Source organism: Mus caroli, chromosome 10 (genome assembly GCF_900094665.2).
Source record: "Mus caroli chromosome 10, CAROLI_EIJ_v1.1, whole genome shotgun sequence".
NCBI classification, from domain to species: domain Eukaryota; kingdom Metazoa; phylum Chordata; class Mammalia; order Rodentia; family Muridae; genus Mus; species Mus caroli.
Genome location: NC_034579.1, coordinates 75387946 through 75411856, shown reverse-complemented (window position 1 = coordinate 75411856; position 23911 = coordinate 75387946). Strand labels below are relative to the sequence as shown.

At 56.5% G+C, this 23911-nt stretch overlaps 3 protein-coding genes across 6 annotated transcripts in view; 1 reads left to right on the top strand and 2 right to left on the bottom strand.

Moving 5' to 3' along the window:
- The window catches only part of Nfic (nuclear factor I C), a 34881-nt gene extending 22068 nt beyond the window's left edge, over positions 1-12813 (top strand). The window contains exons 4-10 of one of the 3 annotated variants that reach the window (XM_021173576.2): positions 523-597; positions 703-826; positions 1253-1377; positions 2721-2846; positions 3918-4102; positions 5588-5664; positions 7928-12813. In XM_021173576.2, coding sequence (XP_021029235.1) covers positions 523-597; positions 703-826; positions 1253-1377; positions 2721-2846; positions 3918-4102; positions 5588-5638 — 686 coding nt within the window. In that variant the 3' untranslated portion in view covers positions 5639-5664; positions 7928-12813. The remainder of the gene's footprint in view (positions 1-522; positions 598-702; positions 827-1252; positions 1378-2720; positions 2847-3917; positions 4103-5587; positions 5665-7927) is intronic. The other 2 variants (XM_021173577.2, XM_021173578.2) reach the window with 2 other exon arrangements.
- Positions 12814-13607: 794 nt separating this feature from the next.
- Smim24 (small integral membrane protein 24) lies at positions 13608-15936 on the bottom strand. The gene is made up of 4 exons (XM_021174663.2): positions 15768-15936; positions 15019-15130; positions 14764-14826; positions 13608-14233 (listed from the first exon to the last, which is right to left on the bottom strand). The coding sequence occupies exons 1-4, from the start codon at positions 15832-15834 to the stop codon at positions 14119-14121; spliced, it is 357 nt and encodes a 118-aa protein (XP_021030322.1). The 5' UTR covers positions 15835-15936; the 3' UTR covers positions 13608-14118.
- A 4729-nt stretch (positions 15937-20665) lies between these two features.
- Dohh (deoxyhypusine hydroxylase) overlaps positions 20666-23911 on the bottom strand; it is a 4708-nt gene continuing 1462 nt past the window's right edge. Inside the window, exons 2-5 of one of the 2 annotated variants that reach the window (XM_021174280.2) lie at positions 22999-23330; positions 22529-22605; positions 21547-21787; positions 20666-21318 (exon numbers count right to left, since the gene is read on the bottom strand). In XM_021174280.2, the coding sequence (XP_021029939.1) occupies positions 21002-21318; positions 21547-21787; positions 22529-22605; positions 22999-23272 (909 nt within the window). In that variant the 5' untranslated portion in view covers positions 23273-23330 and the 3' untranslated portion in view covers positions 20666-21001. The remainder of the gene's footprint in view (positions 21319-21546; positions 21788-22528; positions 22606-22998; positions 23331-23911) is intronic. The other variant, XM_021174281.2, reaches the window with a different exon arrangement.

Genomic DNA, 23911 nt, shown 5'->3' with positions numbered 1-23911 from the left:
TTGTGTGCTCCCTGCTGTTGGCTCAGCCCTGGGGACTGCGCTTGCACGCCTGGACCTTGTACTGTCCGTGCCATGGCGTCTCACTTGCAGTGGTTGGGTCCAGCCCGCCCCGGTCCCACCCACAATGAAGCCAACTATGTAGTTACAGACTCTTCGCTCATACCAAGTCTATATCCACAAGAGCGACCATCCCCACAGAACTATCTCCCAAGTCCGTTATGCTTCATGGCTGTGTAGTTCTCCATCGTAGCTACTTCCAGCCCTGTGGCACTCACACCACGTCCCCACCACAGCATAGAGCGCAGATCCCAACGGACCGGTGGGTAAAACACTTGCTGCCAGTGAGGGGGACGGATCATCCACGTGACCGCTGAGCATGAGTGCAGCAGATGTCACATGACCATCAGGGCTCAGATAGGGTAAGGGGTTGCAGGCCCCTCGTGAGGCGTCACCCTTGCTGCAGGGGCACTATGGAGAAAGGAGGTGGCCATCTCGGCTGACCTCTGACTGCGCTCTTTCCAGACACCACAGACTTCCAGGAGAGCTTTGTCACGTCAGGCGTGTTCAGTGTCACGGAGCTGATCCAAGTGTCTCGGAGTAAGTATCCCCACCCTCAACCCCTCCATTTCCAGGGTTTGGGTTGGTCACATGGGGCTACAGGGCTCCGCCCTGCCCCCTCATGGGATCCATCTCCTTCTCCAGCACCTGTGGTGACCGGAACCGGACCCAACTTCTCCCTGGGAGAGCTGCAGGGTCACCTGGCATACGACCTGAACCCGGCCAGCGCCGGCATGAGAAGGACTCTACCCAGCACCTCCTCCAGTGGGTAGGTGCCAAGGTTGCCCTGCTGGGTACATCCGGTATCAGCTCCCCCACTGTCCTCTCCCCTTCTCACTTTAGCTGACTTACTGTTCTGTCTGCAACACCTGTTTTTACTTTACAAATGGGCGGATAAACTATTTATCCATCAAAACTCTAGTTAATTAGTGCCCTCTCCCTGAACCTTGGTAGGCCACTGAGTCCAACAAATTTCTCCTGAGATTTGTGGGACAGAGAGCTGATCACGTGATGTGTGTTTCCCATATGACAGCCTGCAAAGACACTGGGGTGCCCTCTCGCTTCTGCCCCGGTGTCTCTGGCAAAGGGTAATTGACAGGATGCGGTCCTGTGATGACTCACCCTACAAATGGGAAGTTAGCCAGCGCCTCTACCATCTCCGTGGTAACCGGACTGTTATCCCCGCCCCCTCCAGGAGCAAGCGGCACAAATCGGGCTCGATGGAAGAGGACGTGGACACGAGCCCCGGCGGCGACTACTACACGTCGCCCAACTCGCCCACGAGTAGCAGCCGCAACTGGACGGAAGACATAGAAGGAGGTAAGACCAGAGGTACAGTTAGGACCCACACACCCATGGCAGGAGCTAAGCTAACATTGCAGGGCCTTCAGGGAGTTGTAGTCCAGCTGTGTGTTCCCTTACTGTAAACTAGATATTCCAGCCCGAACACTGCAGGTGCCATAAGTAAGAAACAGGGCCGAGTCGCAGGGTCTCCTGGGAATTGTATGCCTCCTCCGGTAGCCAAGTCCAGAAACTCAGCGTTCCCACAGCTTTTGGTTCCAGGTGGCCCCCTGGGCATCTCGGGACCCCATCTGCGCACCCCTGAGATTGCAGCCCACAGGAGTCATTGAGCCCAGCCTGGCAGCCTCTTGGTCACACCAGCCTCTGAAGCCTCCGTTTCCACATTTGCAACACCCCAAGACCATTCTTTAAACACCGCGGGTGGGGAGGGGTGGAGTCGCAGGTGGGGATGGGTCTAGTCGCCCACAAACCCCAGCTTGGCCCCTGCAGCTCTGTGAGACCCCCCCAGCCAGGGGAACAGAGTCTCTGGTTCCAGTCAATGTCTAGGGTAGGGACGAGAGAGTCCAGAGTTCTCCACAGGCTAGGATGTAGCTGGGGGAAACTGAGGCCTGGCTGGTAGGGGTGGGGCGCGTGGGGGGTGTGGGGACCTCGCCTGGCGCTGGCAGGCCCCAGCGCCAAAGGCTGGGCATAGACAGGCTGCCCTAATCCACTTAGTAGCCCTAATGAGCCTGTAATGGGGACAGTCTAGACAGGAAGGGGTGTGTGCTGATGCTGCCCTGGGGGACTGTGGATAAGACGTCTGACTGGGGAGGTCAGGAGGACTGACAGGGACAGTGGGGCCCTGCAGCCACATTGGGTGCTGCTCCTAGAGACTCTGACCTCATCCCTTGTAGTCTGCTTCCCATGTCACCCCCAAGGGAGGCAGGTGTCCACAGCTGTCTGTCCCCCCCAACCTGTGATGTGTGTTTGCTGACATGAGGGTGGTGAGAGCAGGTGCGGACTGTAGTTGGTATCCCAGCACTTGAGCAGCTGGGGCAAGAGGATTGCAATGAGTTGGAGACTAGTCTGAGCCAGTGAGGTAGGGTACAAGCATCCGACTGTGGTCAGCCCCAGCATCAGTTCCCGAGGGACCAGAGAAAAGTCTCTGAAAATAGAAGGAACCCTGCCCCCTGCCATGAAGACATGTCAGGGCCTTGCTCCTATCTGTGGCTGTGTATTATCCACTGTGCCCTCTTCTGAGCCACTGGAGGACATTCTGAGTGCCCCCCCCCCCATTCCCATGTACAGCCTTGGGCTTGGGGGGTATGTGTGGCATCACTTGCTGCCCTTCAGAGATGGAGACTTGGGTCCCCTCCCCACAGGCATCTCATCCCCGGTGAAGAAGACAGAGATGGACAAATCTCCGTTCAACAGCCCGTCCCCCCAGGACTCCCCCCGGCTCTCCAGCTTCACACAACACCACAGGCCAGTCATCGCGGTACACAGTGGTGAGTGTCACCTGTGGGAGGCGCAACTGTCACCAGCACAGCCACGAAAGGGCTGCAGGTTTCTGAGCACGGCCTGCCCTTCAGTGATATGACCTGTAGGGGGCGCCAAGTGTCCCCTGTAGAGTGAAATAGAAGGCTTGTTTAGCACCTGATTCCAAGCAGCTACTTCATTCATTCCATATCTCTGCGTGCCAGGTTAGCCATGCTCTGTGATCCTGATCGAGCCCTGCGAGGGGAGAGACACGATCATGTGACCATCTACCCCGGGACTGGGAAGGGGTGGGGCGGCCACTGTGGAGAGAGGACTTAGTGATGCCTGATGACACTGGGGTATTACACAGCTGTGAACAGGAGCAAGGCTCTGACATCCCACAGTGTGGAGAGCCTGTAGGTTGTATTTCAAGTATGCTCTGTGACAGGAAGTGTGTGTGTAGAGAGAGAGGAAGTGGATTCATTGGAGGCCTGGAAGGGGCGGAGCAGATGTCACAGCATAATGTGAAGGTAGTGGAGACTATTGGACATTTAGTTGTAATCAGGCAACACCTCATTTTGTAGCCCAGGCTGGCCTTGAACTCATGGCAATCCTCCTGCCACAGGCTGGAGTGTACTGAGGAGAGCTCTGTACACTACACCCAGGCTCTGTATTTTCTTAAAAAGATTTATTTATTTATTATATGTAAGTACACTGTAGCTGTCTTCAGACACTCAAGAAGAGGGCGTCAGATCCCATTACAGATGGTTGTGAGCCACCATGTGGTTGCTGGGATTTGAACCCAGGTCCTTCGGAAGAACAGTCAGTGCTCTTAACTGCTGAGCCATCTTGCCAGCCCCTGTATTTTCTTTTGTGTGTGTGTGTGTGTGTGTGTGTACACGTGTGTGTGTGTGTCCTTTTTCATGGTTTACTGCCTGGCTCTTTGTGGAAAGGGCCTGTGAGGCACAGAGCTGCACTCACCCACCAGCCGTCTGCTCTGCTGGGGACCACTGTGGCATCCCTTAAGCTAAGGCAGGAGGATAGCCTGAAGTTCCACCCAGACTGCGCATCATGAGAGTTTGGGGACTGTCTGTCCACAGGCATCGCGCGGAGCCCTCACCCGACCTCGGCCCTGCACTTCCCTGCCACGCCCATCCTGCCGCAGACAGCCTCCACCTACTTCCCCCACACGGCCATCCGGTACCCGCCACATCTCAACCCCCAGGACCCGCTCAAGGATCTGGTGTCCCTGGCCTGTGACCCGGCCACCCAGCAACCTGGACCGGTGAGTGCCGGCCCTTGCTGGTCGGGGTGGGGCAGCCGCAGTCACCGTGAGCAGCTTGGCGACTCCACTGGCTGCATGCTCTGGTGGTGACTTATGCCAAACACAAGACCAGGATGTAAAGCATTTGGGAGGGCGAGGCAGGAGGTCTGCTACAGGTTCGAGGCCAGCCTGGGCTGCATGGTGAAACCCACAATCAAGTGAGAGAAAAGTGTGTGGGACTCAGGCACTGGACCTCTTGGAATGAATTTGGGGGAAATAACTGGTGTGCCGTGTCGCAGCGTGGAAGGGATAAAGAGCCGCGGTGGATTGAAGTGATAGGATGAGATTTAAAGCTAGCCAAGTATCCATGGGTCCCCTCCCCACAGCCAGACAAGCACGCCCAGCCTGTCCCAAACCACAAATGACCAACCTTGGGATCTGCAGCCTCCAAAGACCCTGAAGTTCCCCAAAACAGAAATCATCAGGTCCCATCCATCCATGGGTGTGAAAGTTGTCTTTCCACACAGTTCGTGTCCTGCCTAACCCCGGGAACTCACCTCTCCCGGTGTCTAAGTTTCCACACCAATTACTTGAGTCAGACTACAATCCCCTATGAGGGAGCTGGGGGCGTGGTCAGGGGTGGAGTCTCACCTACACTCCTCCAGAGAGGGGCTGGGGGCGTGGTCAGGGTTTAGCTCTCCTTCCCTCCCCTCCAAGAGAATCTCCCCTTGATCACCTGGGGGCGTTGTCATACAACAGGAACTTTACAGATGCAGTCAAGCCACTTCTCCCACCTGTGTCTTTCTTTGGATCCACTCTCCCCTTTCTGACCCCACATACACTGTCCCCCCTTTTCTACCCCTGGTGGTACAAGAACAGCCCTGGTCCTTTCCTCCTTGGCACCTAGGTTTTTCAGCCCCAGACAATCTGATGGCTAAGATTGAGATATGTAGAGAATGGGGCATAGCACAGGATTGTCATCCCAGCACTCAGGGGGCTGAGACAGGAGGATAGCTGTGAGTTCAAGTCTAGCCTGGGCTACAGAGAGAGACTCTGCCTCAGATAAAAACCATCATCAAAAGTCAGCTAGACGATAAATAGATTTGTGCAGATACCCCATCCGCCCCACACACTCCACGAGGGGAATCAATAAATAAAACGCCTTTAATTATTGATGGCACCATGTGCGGGATGCCGCCTGCCTGGCCGCAGCTGGAACACCATGAATTATTCATTGCTGGCCTTTGATTATTAATATTTTATTCGTTGCCTCAGCCCAAGGCTGGTGCCCCATCTACCTCACCACCTAGGGACCCCAGCCGGGATCCCCAGGACCCAGGCTCTTGGAGTGGCCAGATTTGCCCCTGGGGGGATGATGAGGGCAGCAGTCCTGAGGCCACTGCAGCTGGGTATGAAGGAAAGGCTGTGTGACTCCCAGGCAGCAGACACCCTCTCTGGGCCCCGTGCTCTGGTGCTAACGGGCTCTGGTCTCTCTCCTCCCCACAGCCTGCTCTCCGCCCGACACGTCCCCTGCAAACAGTCCCTTTGTGGGATTAGGACGGAGGGATCCTCTTGCGGGACAGGTAGGGGCCGAGAGGCCGGCTGGGGGGTGGGGGGTGGGGAAGAGGGGCCGGCCTGGGGGGTCAGGGACAGCAGGCCTGCTGGCCACAGCCCTGGCAGGGACTCACAGGAAGCCAGCCTCTCGCTCCCACCCCGGGCCTTGAGCCCCACCCCCCTGGGTGTGTGTCTCCCTCCATCCCATCTGCCACTCTATAGCTCCCAACCCGGCAGAACACCCAGGGTGGGGTGCATTTGTCTAGTTGGGGAACTGGGGCTCAGAGAGGAGAGGCAGCCAGCCCAGAGTCACACAGTACACTGCAGGCCAGGACTTCTCCGTGCTCCCCAGCCTCCTCTCCAAAGAGGCAGAGCAGAAAGGGAGGATGACTGGGAGGCAGAGCGCAGAGCAGGAAGAGAAGGAAGCTAGTGTTCCAGAAGAGGTTTAGAGAGAGAAGGCAAATTGCCTGTGGATGCACAGCGGTGGGACATGGCAAGGGGTGGTCACCTCTGTCCTCACATTGATCAGAGGTTGCCTTGGGACCCTCTATAGCTGTCCAGGTTCCTCTCAGTGGCTCAAGAAGCCTTGACTGTGACTGAGGCCAGGGCCCGGGTGGGCTGTCTCTTTTTCAGCCTTCCTTGTGGGAGCCTCCCAAGCCCATCCCCACCCCCACCCCACCCCCCATCCCTGTATGGCCAGCACCCTCACCCGGCTGGGAATGTTCTAGACCCACATACACGCCTCACTCCTTCCTCTCCGCCCTTGCCCCTCCCCCCAGCCCTCCCTCCCATGGAACCAGAATCCATTCCTGACAAACTGAGGCAGGTGACCTTGGAATTTAGAATCGGGAGTTTTTAGTCCGGCATCTCCCCGCCCCCGCCCCCGCCCCCCCCCCACTCCCCTATCTGAGGCTCCCTAGGCCTCCTCTGGGTAAAGGTTTCTGAGGCCAGGCCATCTGCCATTGTCAGCTGAAGACAACACAGTGACCCAGTGATCAGGTCTGCTCCGTGGAAGACCAGTGTTGTGGGCTAAGCAAGGGGAAGCTGGCCTCAGAATGCTGGCCTCATCCCCGGGCATACTAGGGAGCCACAGAAGGTTTTAGGGGGAAGGAGAATAGATAGGGTGGAGTGGACAAGATCTGCACCCCCACCAGGGAAATCAGGAGGCTGCAGTGTGGGCTCTCCCCTCCTCCAGCCCCCACCTCAGCTCTGGGCCTCCGCTCATTCCGCCCAGTCAGCACTTCCTGGCTGGCTACATTGTTATTCCTGGCTCGGCCTCCCTGCAGCCGGGTTCCCCCGTTTGCTCTCTCCCCCATCTGCACACCAACCATTCTCCCCCTCTCCCCCAAGGCCCCTCATACCCACGCACACAAATACCCCCGGGGGTCTGAGGCTCCAGCCCCCTCTCGCCGCCTAGGATGCTAGCACCACGGCCCTGCACACTGCAGGGTCACACCCCACCCTGTCTGGTTGCCAACGGAAACCAGACATGAGCTAAGGGACGCAGGAGCTTGAACTTGGCTGAGGGCGGGGCCGAGAGAGAGGGACTGCAGGCCCCGCCTACTTTGCAGGCAGCTCCACCCCCCCACCCCTGCCTTTGGGCACCACGCTACCCCGCCCCCACCCCATGCACTCTCAGGCACCAGGCTAGACAGGACTCCCAGGACAGTGCTCCACTGACACCCTAGTTGTCTTGGAGGCGAACCGGACTGGGACATGTCCATGCTGGTCTTGTCCACTCTCTGAGGCCAGCTAGGAACTTACTAGCTGGGGCAAGGGCATGATTGTTGAAAAGGCAGGCCAGTGTGGTGGTGCCGGCCATCATCCTGGCACTAGGGAAACTGGGGCAGGAGGATGAAAGGCTCAAGGCCATCCCAGCTTCACAGTGAGTTCTAGGCTAGCCTGGTTTACTACTGAACCATGATCAGCGCTGCCCACACACGTGCTTTCTCAGGCTTTGGGAGTCCAGTTAGCAAAGAGGACCCTCAGCCGCCCACAGACTTAATATATTCAGGCCAGTCCCAGACTTCACGTGGAATGTAATCACATGTCTCTGACGTCATGCAGGATATACTTAAACTAAGTATCACGTGGGACAGACTTAACCCCAACAGGAAAGGGGCGTGTCTGCCGTTTTGCCAGGCAGCCTTGTGCAGAGGGAGGACATAGACCAGTATCACACCTGGAATTATGGTCTGGGATTCAGGATCCATGTGCTGTGGGGGAGGGGAAGAGACTGCTGCTTTCCTGACACCCAATTTCTCTGTCTCCATCTCCCTGCCGACCATGCAGTCCTGGTACCTGGGGTAGCCGAGGTTGCCTTCCCATGCCTCCTTCATCACCAGTGGAGTCCCAGGGTGACAGTCCCAGCCTGCATTTTTGGTGGAAAATTAGATGGAGTGAGAAGCCCCCTGCGGACTCCCAGCTGGATGGAAAAGACTGGAGGAGAAAAGGACAAAGACAAACAGGAAAAAAAAACAAACCCTTCCCAACCAAGATGACAACAGATGGGAGCTGTGGGTCTCTGGCACCTGCTGCTGATGGACGGCTGCCTGCAGCCCTTCTGCGCCCTGAGGGCCCTGCCATCACCCACAGACCAGGCAATCCTGGCCTGGTACCTGCGCCCAGCACCAACAGATGGGCAGAATGGACGGGGTGGGCCACCCAGCCAGGCCACCTCTCCCCAGACCCCTGCTGCCAGCCACCAGCGCCAGCCTCGGGGACCTCCGGCCGTCCCCACCGACAGTGTTTGCCAAAGACAGGAGGCTGGAGGTGGACAGACCGCGCGTGGTGGGCAGAAGAGGCTCGTGGGAGCCGCCCAGCGCTGGCCCTGCTGGGGACAGACATGCCATACAGGTACTTTGGGACCCCTGGGAGGGTCCTGCATCCAGCCTCCATCTCGGTCCTCTGGCCCCTTCTCCTTGCGGACCTCATTTGGAAGGACACATCTCTCTATGCAATTTGTCCCCTCCCCACCCCCGGCATGAGAGGCCACGCAGCTCCCGACCCTCCGGCCTCCTCTCGCACATGGAAGGTATCAGCACTTTGAGAAACAGAGGTGGGGGAACCGGGGCCCCCCACGCCGAGGTTCCTGGAGGCGGGAGGTGCCGCGATCTAAGTGCCTAGCCCTTCCACCCACCCGCCGTCCACCTCGTCCATCGGGGACACAGAGTGGCCAGGGCACCCCACCCTTGTCTCCGTGCACCCTAGCTCCCCATCACTGCGCGCCCTCCAAGCTAGAGAGATGGGACCCCAGGGGGGATTAGAGCTGGGTGTCCCGAAAACCCAGGCTGGGGCTATGCGCCGTCCCCCTACACTTCTGCCAGTGCCTTACTTCCTGGAGACCCACCCTGGGGTACCCCACTGCAGGGGGATACCCCCTTTGCACTTTGACCCTCCTGATGACGTGGGGCCCAGCACAGGGACCAAGAAGGCTGGTGGAAGTGCACTCGGACCCCAGGTGGGAGGGCTCTGGGAGTGATGGGGTGACAGGGTGGACTGATGGCTGGGGTCCCCCATCTGCTATGCGTACTTCACTGAGCTATAAACACTAAGATGGGGTGCAAGGGCCCAGCCCCAGCCCCAGCTCCGCAGTCCCCATATGCACCCACCCTGTCGCTATCTTGGATGGCCCGCTCTGGGAGGAGATGTTGGGTATTTTAAGGTTACTGAACCTACAAAGGCCCCTCCTCCCTGACCACCCATCTTGGCCCGTCATACCTAGCACTGTCATGTCCCCTCCCCGCGGAGGCCGCAGGCCATCACCCCAGCAGAGCCCCCAGGGCCAGGCCCCACCCACCTGCCACCTGTCCTCCCTGGGACACTTGTAAGTACAAAGCTCCCCAGCCTTTGAGGCCTCAACCCCCCACCATCTGTCTGTCCTCAGGGACCCTCCAGTAGGAGGACCATTGGGGACATCACAGAAGCCACTGTCCAGATGGGGCTCAGGCCAGTGGGTGTGGGATGGGCCATCTGCAGGGTAGACCTGGCAAGTCCCCTCTGATACCCCCAAGCCAGCCAGCTGGGTCCCCCAGGGGTCAGGACAGAACCAACTATTTACCTAACTGCATGGTGCTTAAGGCCCCGCGACACCCAAGAGCCCCCTCCCCTGCCGGGCTGCTGTGTGCATGACAGGTCCACCTACCTGCCCACTTCCCTCACCGCCTCTATTAAAAAAGGAAAGAAAAAAAAGGATACACAAAATATATATATATAAGTATATATATATCCTTACCAAAAAAATCCATTATTTCCAAATTTGCACGAACTTTTTACCACGACATGTGCCTTGCTCTCCCGAGGACAAGTATTAACTTTTAAATAATATCCGCGCACACAGACGCATGCCCTGCACGCATAGTTACAAACAGACAAATGATTACATGAAATAAAAAATAAAATCCAAAAGGGTGGTATTTCTATTTGTAAAGGAAAGAAAAATCAAATGAAAGCGAGATTTTTTTTTTTAAATATAAGAAAGAAGGCTGGGCGTGGTGGCGCACGCCTGTGATCCTAGCCCTTGGGAGGCTGAGGCAGGAGGATTGCTCTGAGTTCCAGGTCAAGTCTGGGCTACAGAGTGAGACGCTGCCTCAAGAAAAGGGGAGGGGGACCAAATCATAGAAACAAACAAGAAAAACAACACTATTAAGGAAGTCACAATTGGCCATGGTTTGTGATCCCCGCCCGCCCACAGCCCTGGCCCCACCTCACCCCATGATGGGGGACTGGAGTCGCCTTGGTGCTCATTCCCTGAGCCCCCCAATCCTCTGTCTTCCAGCCAACCCACAAAGCTGAATATATGCAATATCCGTCCGTCTGTCTGGGTCGAGCTCAGCTGTGGGGAGTCCCAGTGGTGGAGGGTACACAGTGGGCCTGTCCCAAGTCCGTGATTTCGATTTTTCTTTTATGGTTTCATTGTAGTTGCCTTTGGGTTTTTGTCTTTGTTTTTCTGTCTTTTGTTAAATCTGCTCTTAAAGTTCACCAAAGCTAAGACAGTTGCCAGGGTTACCGGGGCAGACAGGAGCCCAGGCTCCACGCCACGCCCTTGCCTCTTTCTGCCCCCAGCCCCACCCCCCACCAGTCTGCCTGTTGCCCCACTCAGCCCTGAATGTTGGGCACTGGCAGAGAGGCAATGGCAGGCTCACCTTGATGGAGGGACTGGGGTGGGTGGGACTACCGCCCCACCCACCTTGTCTGCACTCCTGTCACTTGTAGGCCTGGCTGACTTACAGATTTTTCCTTCCCCAGCTTGTGTCCACCCCCGCGCCAGGAGAGGTAGCACCATCTCCTGGGACCATCAAAGTGGGCGGGAGTGGGTACAGTGGACAGAGCATACCTGGTGGCAGGTTGGGAGGGGCCACTCAGCGTCCCCCCCCATTTCTCAGAAAATCTCCAGTTCCCACCCAGGGACCCCACACTGGCCCAGTCCTCAGGTGGATGACTGAAGCACGGCAGGAGATTTCTGTTTTTGTTTTCCTGTGTATAAAATATTTTTCAAACCACCCTCTCCTCAGACCACCTTACCCATCATGCCCTGGTGAAGCCCCCAAGGCCTGTTGCTTTGGGGTGTGGCCTGTGACTGTGTTTCCCAGGCAGGGACCAGAAGAGGTCTGAGGTCCTCCTGAGCCCTGAAATCTTGATAATCAGGAATACCCGGGGTGGTGGGACTGACATCAGGGGAGTGGCATCTGCCCACCCCCCGCCCTGTCCCTCCGGGGGTGAACTGGCCAGGCTGCACTACAATGTCCACAGGCAAGAGGCCACCAGGCCACCAGCAAATGTCCCGCCCTTGGGGACAGTGCACCCGCTCGCCCTTGGTTGTGTTGGGCAGCATTTGTACATACATGCGCGCATTTAGTTTGCAATTAATCCCTGCTGCACTGCCCACAGTGGCTTCCTCCCTTCATTCAGTTTGTCCCTGAGACCCCTGAGTGGCCTTTGCTCCTCCGGGGTACTGGGTTGAAGATCCAGCCACTTAATTTCCCCACTGATTGTTTTGATATCTGAGAGACAGGAAGGTCTCCCCAGGCTGGCCTCCAACTCGTGGCAATCCTCCTGCCTCTGTTTCTCAGTTGCTCTGACAACAGGTGTGTACCACCACTCCTGACTTCCCTGCCCAAACATCATATCCTACTTGTTAATAGCCGTCTTCTCCCTCTGTCATCTACCCAGAGCACTCAGCTTGGGACTGTCGCCCAGTGCAGGGCCCAGGTAAGAGGAGACTGCCAGCGAGTCCCTAGATCTTGTAGCCATGATACCAAACAGTCATTTCCCAATCAGTGCCTCACACATCTGATGGTGCAGTTTTGGGGTCTGTCCCCACTCCCCTCAGTCCCTACCCCTGCTCCCCTCAGACGTGGGACAGGAAACAGCAGGTGCGCTGGGCAGGAGGAAGGCATGCACTTCCTCCCCAGCCACCACCCCTCCCACAGCACCCAGCCTCACTACCCCAGCATGGGGTACCAAGCTGGATACTCCTAAAATGTCACACCCCATCCAACCTCAGATCTGATGCAGTCATCTGTGTCCCCTAACCAAAGCCCATTTGGGTCTGAGGGTTCCAGAGTAAACGCCTGCCCTGCAGCGCCTGGCAACTGGCAAGCATCGGGTCTGAGGGACTACACAGGGCTCAGCACAAGGCGCTCATGGGTTTCAGGGAGTGGGAGGGACTGTTTTTCTCCATTGCTCTTCCCCCTGGCTTCCCCTTGTTTTCTGGGTGTTTTCCTGCAGAGATCTTTTGGGTTTATTTTGAGATTCCCTTCCCCCCCCCCCCCATTCAGCCACTTTGTATTTTACTCCTGGGTCGATGCACCTCCGACCTTCAGCTTTTCCTAACTGCACTTACGTGGTCTGCAGCAACCTCTGCCCCCTCCTCCCAGAGCAGATGGGGTCTGGATGGGGAGCAGAGGGCACCCCAGACCCTTCTTGCTCCACAGCCCCCCCCCCCGCCCGCAGCATACTCCACTCATAACCATATATTACAAATTCATTTTGGTTTCTGGCTTTTTGTTTTGTTTTGTGGACCCGCCTGAGCACCATTGACTGCCTGCTGTTCCGTTTCTCCCTATGCAAACAAACAAAAACAGTGAGGGGGTCCATAAAAGATTCAATAAAAGGCAAAAAAAAAAAAAAAAAGAAAAAAGAAAAAAATGTATAAAAATTAAATAAGCTTAAGCTTCGCCTCCTCTTGGTTCTTCCTTTCTGTGCGTCCATGAAGCGCCCCAGCTGGATCAGGGAGTGGGAGGCTGTCACCTGTGTTCATAAGCCCAGGCCCACCATGTGGCCCCTCCTGCTGTGGGGCTCACTGCCTAGGCTCAGGGAAAGTAACTTCTGCCTTGGGCCAGCATCCTGGACTCCATCCCAGCATGAGCTATAGCAACTGCTATGGTGGGTCAGGCCTGTCCCGGGGCAGGAGGATCAGGAGTTCAGAATCATCTTTAGCTTCATGGGCAACTGGAGGCCAGCCTGGCCGACATGAGACCCAGTCTCAAAATAAGAAAGAACCAGCCGGGCGTGGTGGCGCAGGCCTTTAATCCCAGCACTCGGGAGGCAGAGGCAGGCAGATTTCTGAGTTCGAGGCCAGCCTGGTCTATAAAGTGAGTTCCAGGACAGCCAAGGCTATACAGAGAAACCCTGTCTCAAAAAAAAAAAAAAAAAAAAAAGAAAGAACCCAGCCCCCTTACCTAGAGTGAAGAGCTGGGGTCTCTTGACCTTAAGATCCACTAGTTCTGTGGGAGGGGCTGAAGAGAAAATATCCCAGCCCCTGCCCCAGATGTCAGTGGTTGGACCATCTTCCCAAGGCCCCACAGCATTACAGAGGAACAGAGTCCTCTGTCTTTGAGACATGAGTCTAAAATCATGACCTTCATGAGAACCAACCAGACACCTCTGTGGACAGCCTGAGCCCAGGCAGAGCTCTCAGCGGTCAAGGACCTCCTGCTCCAGGCTCTGGCCTAAGCCTACACAAAGGGACTACAGCATTAGGGACCTTTATTAAAGGAAGGTGCTGAGAGGTGACACCGCCCCCTCGTGGCCATTGCTGGAACTGTCTGCCAAAACCAGCTTGCCCTGGAGGACTCAAGAACGGGAGACCCTTGGATGAGGTCCTCAGAAAAGAACCCGGTGACCATGGGGCAGAGAGCTTGGACCATGGGGGGTCTCTCCTCCAAGACAGAGGGTAGAAATCCTCCCAGGTGCAGCACTGGGGCTCAGACACATAGGGGACAGTCAGGTGACACCAGGAGCATGCCTGGAGGGGGCAGATTGGATGTGAGAGAGGATGCAGAAGGGGGACAGATGGATAGGAGTGGACACCAGGCCAGTGGTGAGTGTCGGGGGAAGATGGGGGTGAGTGTGGAGGCCATAGGCAGAGCTGACCACCTCATCTGAGGACAGTTTTCAGATCCAGATGACACCAGTCTGGCTTCAGGTGGTGGCTGCAACTTGAGGTGTGTGGATGGAGCACCCCCAGATGACAAGACGCTTTACAATGCTGTTTTCTTGCCTCTCTCCTCATCTGAGGACTCCTCTAGTTCCAAGGCCTCGTTGCTCTGTCCGCCCTTCCTGTCCACCTTCTTCTTCTGCTTCTTGTCTGCTTTACTGCAGGGTTACAGTGCCGCAGTGAGAAAGGGTCACTGCTTACCAAGCCACCTTGTCAGGTTAGGTGAGGGTGGACTCGGGGCTGCGGTGATCTCAGGATGACCCCACAGAAAAGAAAACGTTCACTCCATGGAAAGAAAAGGATGAATTGGTGGATGGGAGGATAGGTGGGTAGATGGATGGATGTGTGGATAGGTGGACGGATGGGTGGGTGGATCACTTACGATAGAGTGACGGTCATGGTGTACAGGAAACCATGCGTCGTCACAGGGCAGGTAGCTGTGTTCTCTGCAGTTCTGGGTACAGGTAGCCCCAGCCTCTCCTAGCCCTTCCTTCCTCAGGACCCTCTCAGGTTCACAGGGCTCAGCTGTGTTTCCAGCTGCCCATGCCAACTCTCCCCTACTTCTATTCCTCTCCCAGACCCAGAATCTACACTAGAGAGTCCCACCCAGAGCCCACCTGCTGGACACTGTCCCCTCCCCCCAGCTGGGCCTCTCAGGACTGTCTGGGGGGAATCACCCACGGGGTACCTTGGCTGTGAGTTCTCGTTCATAATGTGCTCCATTCTGAATGTAGCCTCCTCATCCTCTGCTCTGCACACATAGAAACATTGATACAAGAGCTGTTCTCTGCCTCAGTATCCCCAACTGAGGTCATGAACGCCAAGAATCAGAAGGGATCAACAGGGCAGCAAAGCAAGATGACCTCCAGGCTGACCCTGGGAGGGCACACAGAAGGGCGGGGAGGTCAAGGAGGCCCTGCGTGGGGCAGGGGCAGGTCCTCACCTGCCTTTGGCGCACCAGACACGATTGGCCAGCATGAGGATGAAGACTATAAACAGGAAGCCCACTACTGCAGCCAGGCCTACCAGCCAAGGCTTCAGGCGGCGCTCTGAGGCTGCAAAGGACAAGACAAGTCAGACACAAAAACCGAAGGGGCTTCAGGGAGAAGGGGAGCCTGCAGGGGAAGAGGGTTCTGCGAGAGGGAAAAAGAAGGGTCTGCGGGGAGCCGAGGGGTCTGCGGGAGAGAAGGAGGACGTTAACGGAAAGAGGCGGGTCTTGGAGGGCGGGGCTTAGAAAAGGCGTAAAGAGGTGGGAATCAGGAAGAACGTCCAAGACTAGGAGCTGCCAGGGAGGGGCTTAGGGGGGCAGAGGTTGTGAAGGAGGTCCGGGCCTCCCGGAGAAGCTGGGGGAGAAGCTGGGCTTCTAGGGGGTGAGACTTTCAGATAAAGTAGTTGAGGAGGCGGGGGAAGTGGGGGCGGCGGGGGGGAGGGAATAGCTCAGAGAGGCCTTGAAGAGCTCAGAGGACCAGCGGGAAAAGGGCAGTGGCCTCAGCTTACAGCGTTGAGAGGGCAGAAGGATGTTAGATCAGAGACAGGGCAGGAGTCATTGGAGAGCACTCGTCCCCACCAGTGCCCTCTTCACTTCCTCTTCCTGCCTTGCCTTAGTTTCTCCTAATGGGAAATGAGATGCTGAAGAGCCCCTGCCCCAGTTCCTAACACCCACCCAGCGCGGGCTCCACACCCTAGTCCTACCCTGCTGGGCCTCAGCGGGTGTCAGGAACAGTGTAGCCAGCAGCAGCAGCCTGCCCAGGGTGTCCATGGCCAGCACACTGGATATGGGCCGACGTTCAGCTGCAAGTGTGAGCTGCACAGAGCTCGGGTGGGGTTAAGACAGTGATTGGGCGGGGCGGGGTGGGGAACCTGCCGCCTGTGGCCCAGCCTCCCATGCCTGCTTGGCATCAGACCCCTGCATCTTTGGAGGGCAGAGTCTGCAGCTAGTTTAATATTAACCTAGACTGTCCCTTCCCCCGCACCTTGCACCCCTCCCTGGAGACCAGCAGCCCCAGGGACAGGTTCTTAGTGTCCTCTGTAAGAAGTCAGGCTGCACAGATGGGATGTCCACGCGGTCACGTGCACACAGCCAAGTGTGGCAGTCAGGCTTGGTGGCTGGGACAAGCCTGGCAACTTTGTGTCTGGTAAGTCAGCCCAGTGGGGTTGGCAGCTCTGTGAGCACCAGGCTGCAAAGGAGGCAGGGAGCACCATGTTCCTAGAAGGGGGACCCTCAATGCAATGACAGACACCTGCCTGCAGAGCATCCAGACATCTCAACATACAAAGACAGGGCACAGGCTTCAGCCCTCAACCTTGGGCCTCAAGCTGATTAGATATTAAGCCCCACCTGGGCAAAGGAGGACCCCACCCAGGAGTGTCACGGGTGCAGCCACAGCCTGCGCACGTGCAGGAGACAGCAAGGAAACGGGCATTGATGTCCTCAAGTGCCCGTCATTCCCACACAACAGAGGCCTGACACAGGAGGATGGTTAGGTCTAGGCCTCATCTGGCCTCCAGAGCAAGACACTGTCTCAGAAATAAAACTGTGTGCTGGACTGCAGCTCAGAGGCAGAGCAGTCTCCCAGCTTGCATGAGGTCCTGGGTTCCATTCCTCAGCACCCCAGAAACTAGGTGGGATGACACATGCCTGTCATCTCAGCATTCAGAGGTGGAGGCAGGGGAATGAAGAATTCCTACATCTACATACCAAGTTTGAGGCAGGTCTCACACAGTTTGGAAAAAGGGGTTGGCTTTTTTTTTTTTTTTTTTTTCCTGATTTTGGTTTTTTGAGACACAGTAGCCCTGGCTGTCCTGGAACCTAACTTTGTAGACTCTGGAACTCAGAGAGATTCTCCTGCCTCTGCCTCCTGAGTGTTGGGATTAAAGATGTCACCAGGAACCCAACCAGGCATGCCTATATTAAGCTCCTACTGTATACTCATAGAGTCCTGTGCTGAGAGATCTCAGCCCAGGTGGGATGTCAGGAGCCCAGACTGACAAGCCCACCAGCTGAGGTGGGGGAAGCCCTGTGGAGAGGACCTACCACACATGGTTCCTTATGCTCCCTAGTCCAGGCTGGCCTGGAATGTGCCATCCTCCTGCCTCAGCCTCTTGAATGCTGAGGATGACAGCTTGGTTACTCCGTGCTGTGTGTGACAAGTTCCCTAAGCTGAGGGACCTTCACCCAGACATTTCTCAGTGGCCTATCTCAGTTTCCAGTCTGTGCTACTGGGCTCATCAACAGCACCCAGGAGGGTTTTGTGAGAACGTGTGGGACAGGGCTGAGACAAAAAGGTCGCGGCACTTGGATAGTCAGATAGGCTTTTAATTTATGTGTGAATTTGGCCTCACTCTTTTCTCCTCTCAGCAAATACTCCTGATGCAAAAGGAGTCTGTGTAAGGAATTATCCTTAGGAAAACATGTTGCAGGTGATGGCTCTGAGTTCCAGGACAGCCAGGGCTGTTACACAGAGAAACCCTGTCTTGAAAAAACAAAAAAGAAAGAAAGAAAGAAAGAAAGAAAGAAAGAAAGAAAGAAAGAAGAAAGAAAGAAAGAAAGAAAGAAAGAAAGAAAGAAAGAAAGAAAGAAAGAAAGGAAGGAAGAAAGAAAGGAAGCTGTCAGGGCCTTGGGCTGGCACAGCCTTGGAGAAGACCCTGGGCTCTGTCCTCAGTATCACAGAAGCCCAGATCTGTCATCCCAGCGTTCAGGAGATGGTGACTGGAGGATCAGGAGTTCAAGGTTGTCCTCTGCTATGTATCAAGTTCAAGGCTTGCCTAGGCTACATGGAGAACCTATCTCCAAGTCAATAAAGTGTAAGTGGAGTCTGCAATCAGGGTACTCCAGCCCAGGAGGGGAGTTTTGAGTTTCAGCCTGGCCAAACCCTAGGTTATCACATACACAGGTGGTCCAACTGAGGCAGAGGGAACTGCCAGGCCCACCAGCGTCACACGTGCCGCTCCTCCAAGTCAGTCCAGCCTCCAAAAGTTGGTTTGCACCGGCGGATCCCTGAAGGCGATGGAGGTGCGGCGAGGAGCACGGGCAGGGTCGTCCTCCCCACGCCAGGCCAGGGCCAGCTGAAGATCCAGTTCTTCCAGGTCCTCTGCGGCCAAGCTGGCCCGCAGCTCCCGGGGACCTTCCTCCTCCTGGTCAGGCTTAGGGCCAAAGGCCCAGTCTGCAGGGACAAGTGGCTAGTGAGGTCGTGACTGGCCACCGGAACCCTGACCAAGCCCACCGCTCCCCCTGACCTTGGCCACGCCCATGCCATAGTTTGGTCTGGCCACACCCACCCTTGGCCCGACCCTGGCCTAGACCGGAGCTCGATCCCATGCCACCCGTGACCCCAGCCCAGGATGGATTAGGCAGGAAAGTGGCTCACCAGCCAGGTCATGAGCTAGATCTTTGATGAGGTGGCCAACGATGGCATAGGCCACAGCCACCACCAGGATAGCGGCCATCAGCAGATACAGGGCATAGCGAGGCAGGCGGATAGCATCCAGCGCGGGCGGCCGGTATTCCTCATACATAGGAGGTGCTGGGCTCCAGCCCTCGGCCTCTCTTTCATCCACTGACCCTGCCATGGCTAAGACACCTTCAGCAGGAGCCTGAGGGAGGTGAGCCACACACAGGAGTATTAGGGCATGAGCTAAAAGGATTAGGACGGCTCCTCTACGCCATCTGTCCGGATCAGTGCTCCCCTCACCAGAAGTGACGCGCACATCCACATTGACCCCAGGACCTTCGTAGGCAGAGGGCTCGCCTGTGCAAAGTTCTTGGGCAGTCGGGAGCCTGGTACTCTCGGTGAGCATGCGGGGGGCTCATGCCACTGTGGCCGACCGAGCAATGAGGGGTCATAATGGGGACTGTGCAGGGTGGAACCCACGGGTAGCTGCAGGCAGAGAAGACTCTGCTCACAGGCGTCCTCTGGCGGCCACTGTGGGGAAGGACAGCGTGTAGAAGGTGGGAGTAACTGGGTACAATGACTTCTTGCTAGGTGGACCCAAGGATGGAGGTCTGGGAGGTTCAGAAGGGGGAAACCTGAGCACTCTGTGAGAGACGGGGTTCAAATGGGGTTCAAATCCCAATTCTGAGAGTTCCGTGCTGTGACTGTCCCAGCTCTGGTAGCGTAGATTTCCTTATAGCAAGGGGCTGGTCATCACAGGACCGCTAAGTCCATGTACAAAGCCACTGGCTTCAAGTGTGCAGTCATCCGGTAAAAGCCCAGCATTCGGGGGCAGCAGGGCACTACAGCTGGGATGGGCACCAGACAGTGGTCTTTGCAGTCTATAACATGTTTCATGCTCAAAGAGTATCAGGCAGAGGAGGAACAAAGACAGAGGTCTGGAGGTGGAGAGATAACTAGGCAGCCGGCCAGGCCAAGAAAGAGCAAAGCCAGGGGTCAAGGAGGGGTCACGTGAGGGTGGTGCTCGGAGAAGGAAGATGGCCAGGTCAGATGGCATCAGGGAAGGGAAGGAAGGCATCTGTAACTTGGTTCTCAGGAGGGCTCCCATGGGCAGTTCCTGGGACACAGTGGCCAGGCATGGTGTTTAAGCTATGATGGGGAGAAATGGGAGGTAAGGAATTTGAGTCTAGAGTGAAAACTCAAGTGAGGAGACTTGGCAACCTCTCTGTGCTGAGTACAAAGTGACCAGCCAGGAAGAGTGGCACTGAGAAGAGTGAGGCAAGAAGATTGCCATGACTTTGGCTGCCTTTGGCTAACATTGCACCCTCTGATTTAAAACAAAACAAAAACAAAAACCAACCCTGGACATGATTCCCACCTCCTATCACAGGCAGCAAGGGAGACCAAGACTCACCCTCTGCTATACTTCAGGTTGGAGTTCAAGGCCAGACTGGGCTACATGAGACCCAGCCTGGCGAGGAACAAAGACCAAGAGTTAGCTCATTGGTCACAGCACTGGATGCTCTTGCACAGGACCTGGGCCCACATGTCTAAAGAACATACATAGGACTGGGGGCTCAGGCTAAGGTTCTCATTATGCAACTGTGAGGACCTGAATTCATATCCCCAAGATCTATGGAAAAGCCAGGCATGGTGGCCACAACTGTAACTCCAGCATTGGGGGAGACTGAAACAGGAGGATAACCCCTGGTAATGCTACGGCCCAGCTGACTCGGCAAGCTCCAGGCTCAGCGAGAGTTGTTGCTTCAAGTAAGTAAACAAAACCAGAGCTATCAGGAGTTGCCCACGCAGGCCTCTGGGCTCAGCAAACATGGCAGCAAGGACACAAGTCACACCCACTTTGGAATAATTCAGAGCCACGCCCCCTTCCTGGGGAAGAGCATACAAGGCAGGGGAGGGCAGGGGTCACCTGCCAGGTGACATGTGCAAGGGTATGACACCCGAGTTCCAGGTCTTGGAAGCTGGAACAGATGGCTGTTGGCTGCTACATTCTGTTGTGTGTCAACATTTATAGAGGTGAATGGGGTCCAGGGAAGTGGATGCCCCAGCTAGCATGGAATTATGGGAGCCTGATGGGAACCCACAGTATGGACTTCTAGCTGTACCACTGAACACCTTCTTCTGTGACCCCCCCCCCCAAAGGCCACGTGACCGTCCCCACACAGCAGGAGCCAGCACTTGTGAAAAATAACTTATTTTATTCATGCAGCACGCTGGGGCTGGCTTGTACTCCCTGCTTGACCCAGATGGGAGGTGTACCCCACACACCCTTGCCCCCACAACTTTCCCAACCCTGCAAGCGTCTGCACTGCTACCTCTGCTGGTGGAGGGCACGGGAGACATAGAACCACAGAGCAGACAGCACTCAGCAAGGAGGTGAGGTGAGTGGGACACAGGGCCCCTTAGCTGCTCTGCTCCCTAAATCTGGAATGTGAGGCACAGCACACATGGCCATGGCCGGGGCCGGGGCAGCAGCAGAGGAGGCAGCCCCAGGGCAGGCGGCCAGGCGCTAGGTCAGGGTGGTGGCCGCAGGCGCTCCAGCCCGTCTGCATACTGGAAGTCCTGGCTGCTCTCGTACTCATACATGTCCAGGGCCACCTCGCAGCTCTCCCGCACCACCTGCTCAGGGTCCTCAATGTGCTCTCGCAATGCAGCCAGGCAGGCAGGTCTGGCGATGGCACCCAGGGCCTCTGCACACTCGTGCCGCACCATGGGACTCTCAGTGGTCCGCGCCAATGTGGCTGCCAGCCCGGGCACGGCTGCCTCGTGCTGCAGCTGACCCAGCACATAGCCCACCTCATGACGGAAGAGCGCGCTGCCACACTGTAGGCCTGCAAGGTAAGGGCCGAGGAAATAGGGTAAGGAGAGCTGGGCAGGAAACAGTGGGCACATAGGGTCCCAAGGCAGGGACACACCAAGATCACTATGGTCAGACAGCCAGGGAAAGTCCCCAGGGTGTGTGTGGGGGGCACCTGGATGGGGAGAAGGTGGCCCTGGGACAGCTGCCCCTCAGGCTGCACAAGAGATCACCCAGGTCCAGGGATATGGTCCAGCCTCACCTTCAGCCAGGGCCAAGGCAGCCTCCTTGCCACCCACGTTGCGCAAGGCAAACATGGCACGGTACCGCTCAAAAAGTGGCCGTGCCTCATCCAGCAGGGCCTCCCGCAGCCTCCCCACATCCTGCTCTGCTGCAGGAGGTGCTGGGTCCACTGAGAGGTAGGGTCCTGCACATGTGGCCTCCCCCGGGTGCTGCTGTAGCCACTCTAGACGCCCAACAGCGAGCTGGCATGTCTCGGCCACCTACAAGTAGCAGAAAGAGGCAGCTATGGGTCCTGATGCCGGGGACGTGGGGCGCATGTCTTGCCCAATCATCACTCTCCTAGACTTATGGCTGAGCCAAGCAGAGTAGCTTCAGGTTGGACATAGACCAAAGAGCTGGCACTGGAGACCGGTGGAGACCTGGGGGAACACAGAGCAATCTGTGCAAAGGCCCTGGGGTTGGTCATCACAGGAAAAGCAAGGGTGTGAGAAGCAGGAAGGCAGGCAGAGGACAGACTCATGCCTGGGACCCACGTGCTAGGACAAAGCCAGAGATAAGAGGTGAGGCCAGGTGCAATAACAGAAGGACCTGCACAGTGTACCCTCACACACTGGAGTATTACTCAGCCATGAATAGGAGCAAGGCTCTGCAGCACAGCATGGACCAACCTTTGGAACATGGTGCTCAGTGAGCCACAGACATCGAAGACCACACAAATGCAGACTCCGGGACAGGAATGTACAGAACAGGGGGATCCAGGGGTAGAAAGTAGATTTGTGGGTACAGTATGAGCAAGGGGAAGGACCATATAGGTCATAGGTTTCGACAGTGAACAGACAAGGGTAGAATTCTCAAAACTGGGGACCCAGAGATGTGGGGAGACCCTACAGGTGCCCCCCCCCCACCATCTCTAGAGTATCCTTTTCCAGGAGGTTGCCCTAGTAACCAGATGTGGCCTATAGAGCTTGTCCTGGCAGAGATGGGCCAGTCAGTCTACTCACCTCAACCACTGGGTCGGTGGAATACTGCTTCAGGAGGCCTAGAACTTCCGGGTTACCAATCGCCCCCAGGGCTTCCCCTGAGGAGACAAATCAGTAGAGAGGAGCTTGCTTGATGCCCAACACCTGACTGGTCTCCCAGGCCACAGCTGGGCCGTCAGCCTCTGAGCTGGTCAATCAGAATCCTTAACTCAAGAAGTTGGCCCGCCACCCACCCCAGCCGGTGCCCCTGGGTGGAGTGAGAAGTCATCACTAGACTTTGGGCAAAGAAGGACAGCATTCCAAGTCCCTGAAGAACAGGTTGGCATAGGTCCCAGCTCAGAAGCAAAATCTCTGCTGGGGAGTCGCCCCCCACCCCCATGTGCTGTCCATAGCCCTGGGCAGCACCCATCTTCTTCAGGACCTCCCTGCAGCTGCACCCAGCTGTGCCCCAGGGATAGAGCTGAACACAGCACTGAGCTGCCCTTCCTCACCTGCCTCGTGACGCACCATGGGCTCCTGGCTCGTGTCCTGCAGCACATCCGCCAGCACAGGGATGGCCCGTGCGTCCCTCATCTGGCCCAGGCAGTAGGCCAGCTCGTGCTTCAGAAGAGCAGAGCTGTCCTCAAAGCCCCGGCTGATCCACGAGATAGCATCAGGGCCACCAAGCCCCCGAAGTGTAAACAGGGCCCGGAAGCGGGCCTGCAGGGGCTGCTTGGGGTCCACCAAGGTCTTCCCTATGGCCTCTATCTCTTGCTCCGTTACCATGGCAACAGCCTCCCCAGCACGTGATCTGCAAGGCTGGATTCTAGGTAGTAGAAACCTGCTGTAGAAAAAGGAGAAAGGGAAGTCTCAAGCTATGGCACACACCTGCATATCTGCCATTCTAGCCCCGGGATGCTGAGGCAGGAAGACCCCTGAGTTCCAGGCCATAGAACTTTCTCCACATCCATCCCCCTCTCCCGAGGTCGTGGTGGTGGTGGAAGCCAGAGCATTCTTCCTGGCCATCTTGGTCACTGGCATTGGCTTCACAGTCCAGAGCAGCCCATGGTTTCTGTTATGCAGTTCAAGTAAATTACTTTCTGTCTCTGGGCCTTAGGGTCAATGGCTTCTCCCCTGTGTATCTGTCACAAGCTCCACACAATGCCCAGAGAGGCACGGAGGCCAGGCCGGGGCATGCAGATCTAGCCCTGACTCATGCTCCCAGTCTGGAGGATTTCTCGGATTTCTCCCTCCCCCATCCCCCAGTGACCTCATCTCCTGGGTCTCAACCCTGGAACTAGAACAGATTTTACCTTTTTCTCTTTCTTTCTTTCTTTTTTTTTTTTTTTTTTTTTTTTTTTTAACAGGGTTTCTCTGTATAGCCCTGGCTGTCTCTCTCTCTCTCTCTCTCTCTCTCTCTCTCTC

Bases quoted from the DNA above. Each gene is read 5' to 3' on its own strand.
- Smim24 (XM_021174663.2), bottom strand. From the start codon at position 15,834: ATGGACACCCTGGGCAGGCTGCTGCTGCTGGCTACACTGTTCCTGACA. The intron at 15,131-15,767 runs GTAGGACTAGGG...TGTCCTTTGCAG, and splicing joins ACCCGCTGAGGCCCAGCAGG to CCTCAGAGCGCCGCCTGAAG. The intron at 14,234-14,763 runs GTACCCCGTGGG...GTAACCCTGCAG, and splicing joins AACGAGAACTCACAGCCAAG to TAAAGCAGACAAGAAGCAGA.